This window comes from Malurus melanocephalus, unplaced genomic scaffold, assembly GCF_030028575.1.
Source record: "Malurus melanocephalus ecotype Western Australia unplaced genomic scaffold, MMel_1.1 scaffold_382, whole genome shotgun sequence".
Taxonomy (NCBI): Eukaryota; Metazoa; Chordata; class Aves; order Passeriformes; family Maluridae; genus Malurus; species Malurus melanocephalus.
In genome coordinates this window covers 365712-369089 of record NW_026623614.1, presented here as the reverse complement: position 1 = coordinate 369089, position 3378 = coordinate 365712, and the positions used below count along the sequence as shown (strand labels likewise).

Below are 3378 nucleotides of genomic sequence, written 5' to 3'. Positions count from 1 at the left end.
GCGCCGCCGTGATTTGCTGCGCGGCGCGGCGAGCGGCGGCGGCGGCGATGAGAGCGGGCAGTGCGAACTGCCGGAGCAGCCGCCGGCCGCCGTGAGTGCGGGAGAGGGGGGCGGCACCGGGACCCCCGCGACCCCTGAGACCCCCGCCCCGGGACCGCCGTGGGGCCGCGGTTCCGCCGCTTGGCCGCGCACCTGATGGGGCCGCGCTGCCGGCGGGACGGGGCGGCGGAGCTGGAGCTGGAGCTGGAGCCGGGCGGCGGCGGGGGATGCGCACCTTCCTCTCCCTTCCCTCCCCTGCCTTCCCCGGGCGGCGGCAGCGGGGACGCGGCTCCGGCAGCGGCGGATCCGCCGAGCAGCGCGGAAACTTTTGGGCGACTCGTTGCTGGGCTGTGGGCTAACTTCCCTCTCCTCCCCGCGCCCTTCTCTTGCCCACTCCTTCTCCCTTTTCCTCTCCTTTCCCCCGGCTTTTCTCTTTCCCCCTCCTTTTTTTTCTCTTTTCCTCCCTTTCTCTCTTTTTCCCCCTTTCTCTCTTTTCCCTCCTTTCTCTCTTTTTCCCCTCTTCCGTCCCTGCTCCCCCTTCCCGCTCCACTCTGCCCCTCTCCCCCTCCGCCTTTTGTTTTCGCAGATAGTCGGCACACAAAGCTGGTTCCAGATTTGAGCGACGGCGAGACACCCTGATGTGTGATGTGAGCCTGGGGCACGCCATGGATCTGACCAAGATGGGGCTGATCCAGCTGCAGAACCCCTGCCACCCCACCGGGCTGCTGCACAAAGCCAACCAGATGCGCCTGGCGGGGACGCTGTGCGACGTGGTCATCCTGGTGGACAGCCAGGAGTTCCACGCGCACCGGACCGTGCTGGCCTGCACCAGCAAGATGTTCGAGATCCTCTTCCACCGCAACAGCCAGCACTACACCCTGGACTTCCTCTCGCCAAAGACATTCCAGCAGATCCTGGAGTACGCCTACACCGCCACCCTCCAGGCCAAGGTKGAGGACCTGGATGACCTGCTCTATGCGGCCGAGATCCTGGAAATTGAGTACCTGGAGGAGCAGTGCCTGAAGATCCTGGAGACTATACAGGCCTCTGAGGACAATGACACCGAGGTGGCTGTGGCCGATGGAGGTGCCCCCACCACCGCTGAGGAAGAAGAGGAGAGGAAGTCGAGGTACATCAAGGGCCTCTTCATCTCCAAGCCCCCTGGCGAGGAGGGTGGCTATGCTGGCATGGCTGGCCAGAGTCTGCCGGCTGCCATGGCAGAGCAGAGCCCCTCTGCCTCCGTGTCCTATTGCTCCCTCTCTTCCATGAGCCCCACCAAGGCAGCAGTGGACAGTTTGATGACCATCGGGCAGTCCCTGCTGCAGAGTGCCCTGATGCCCAGCGCCCCCGAGGACTCCCGCTCCAGCAGCACCCGCCACCCCTCTGGTCTGGCTGAAGTCAAAACGGAAACCATGCAGGTGGATGAGGCCTCCAGCCAYGAGAGCCCCCGGGCAGCCGAGCCTGGTGCCTCCGCGGGGGAGAAGCCTGACGAGAAGGGCAAGGAGGGACCCGGCACCCCGACCCGCAGCAGTGTCATCACCAGTGCTCGTGAGCTGCACTACACCCGCGAGGAGGGCGCCGAGCCGGCCCCCGAGCCCGGCCAGGGGCTGCCACTGGGGCCGGAGCCGTCCACCACCGCCCCGGGCGAGAAGCCCCTGGGTATYTACTCACTGCTGCCCAACCACAAGACTGAGCCGGTGCTCGCTGTGCCGCCCGCTGTGGCGTCTGCCCTGCACGTGCAGCCAGCCCTGGCTGTCTCCATGGACTTCAGTGCCTACGGGGGGCTGCTGCCCCAGGGCTTCATCCAGCGGGAGCTGTTCAGCAAGCTGGGGGAGCTGGCTGCCGGCATGAAGACAGAGAGCAGAGCCCTGGGCGAGCAGTGCAGCGTGTGTGGGGCAGAGCTGCCGGACAACGAGACCCTGGAGCAGCACAGGTGAGTGCCGAGGCTGTGCCGTGGCACGCTGCACCGGGCAGCCAGGAGCTCATCTGAGGSTTTTGGTTTCTGGCTGGCGTTGTACATGTTAGTGCAGCTTCCATCACATAYCCCGAAGCTGGCTTGTGGAGTAGCGTTCTCAGAGGGATGGCTTTTGCATCTCCCCCAGCTCTGGCAACCATGCCAGAAGGTTCCTTCCCGTGAGTGCTGGCTGGGGAGGACAGCCCGGACGAGCTGGGGCCGTCGGTGTTYCCTGCGAGCACAAACCCCACCAGTTTCCCTGGCTGGCATCAGTTGCTCCCCTTTGCGTTTGGGGATGTGCATGCAGAGGGATGCAGCGGGGACAGGCAGCATCCCCCACCCTCTGCTGAGGTCCCTGCTGTGCCAGGGGCACGCCAGCACGGGCAGTGGTGGCACTCGGGCTCGCCACACGTGCTGATTTGCCAGCCGGGGGGGTTTGTGCTGCTCTGCTTCCCGGTTCACAGAACATTTACACTTTGCACAGAGCGGCGCGGGGGTCAGGCTGGGTAACGCCGGGCCAGAGCAGAGGGCTCASGCTGGCACAGAGCRGGGTCTGTGCCTGCGGGGATGGTGAACGCTGCGGGTGCAGTTTCGGGGTTCCCGAGCTCAGGGTGGGGGATCTCTGCTCGCTCCCAGCCCTGCACCAGCCCTGCACCCCGGGCACCCTGGGCTCGCTCCCAGCCCTGCACCCCGGGCACTCGCTGGGGCAGGAGCGCGGTGTTTGCGCACATGTGAGCTCGGTGCTCCGCTGTTCGCTGCCTCCCGGCCGTGCTTCGGGAGCCAGGGCTCGTTCCCTGATTCGGCTGGGGAACGGAGCCGCGTTAATTACCGCGCGGAAATCGCCATCGCCGGTCAAATCCCGTGGCTCTGGACGTGCCTCGGTGAGCGCTGCTCTGGCTCCCGGCGTGGCTGCAGAACGACAGCGTCCTGTGTAGGGACAGCACGACCAGCGAGGTGCCAGGGCTTCTCGCTGCCTCCCCTGGCTGTGCACCCTGTCAGATTTTTAATGAATCAACAGGTTAATTGGTCCCGATGCACACAGGGCGCTCCGGGTCCGGTGGATGTGCCGGCACGCGCCTCTGGCGGGCGAGCGGGGCTGCCGGTGTGCTAGCCACCCGCCGGCGGGGCGGGACAGCGGCTGCGGGACAGCGGCTGCGGGATAACTGCTCTGGGTGCGGGATAACTGGTCTGGGATAACTGCTGTGGGTGCGGGATGGCTGCTGTGGGTGCGGGATGGCTGCTGTGGGTGCGGGATGGCTGCTGTGGGTGCGGGATGGCTGCTCTGGGTGCGGGATGGCTGCTGTGGGTGCGGGATGGCTGCTCTGGGTGCAGGGTGGCTGTTCTGGGTGCGGGAGCCGTGGTTCCTGTACCCTCAGTCCATGAAC

General features: G+C 66.2%; 1 protein-coding gene across 4 annotated transcripts in view; it reads left to right on the top strand.

The window, feature by feature from the left end:
* Positions 1–7: 7 nt before the first annotated feature.
* Positions 8–3378, top strand: part of ZBTB16 (zinc finger and BTB domain containing 16) — a 56775-nt gene continuing 53404 nt past the window's right edge. For 3 of the 4 annotated variants that reach the window (XM_057379011.1, XM_057379009.1, XM_057379012.1), the window contains exons 1-2: positions 8–91; positions 630–1972. In XM_057379011.1, the coding sequence (XP_057234994.1) occupies positions 678–1972 (1295 nt within the window). In that variant the 5' untranslated portion in view covers positions 8–91; positions 630–677. Of the gene's footprint in view, positions 92–625; positions 1973–3378 lie in introns of all 4 variants that reach the window. The other variant, XM_057379010.1, reaches the window with a different exon arrangement.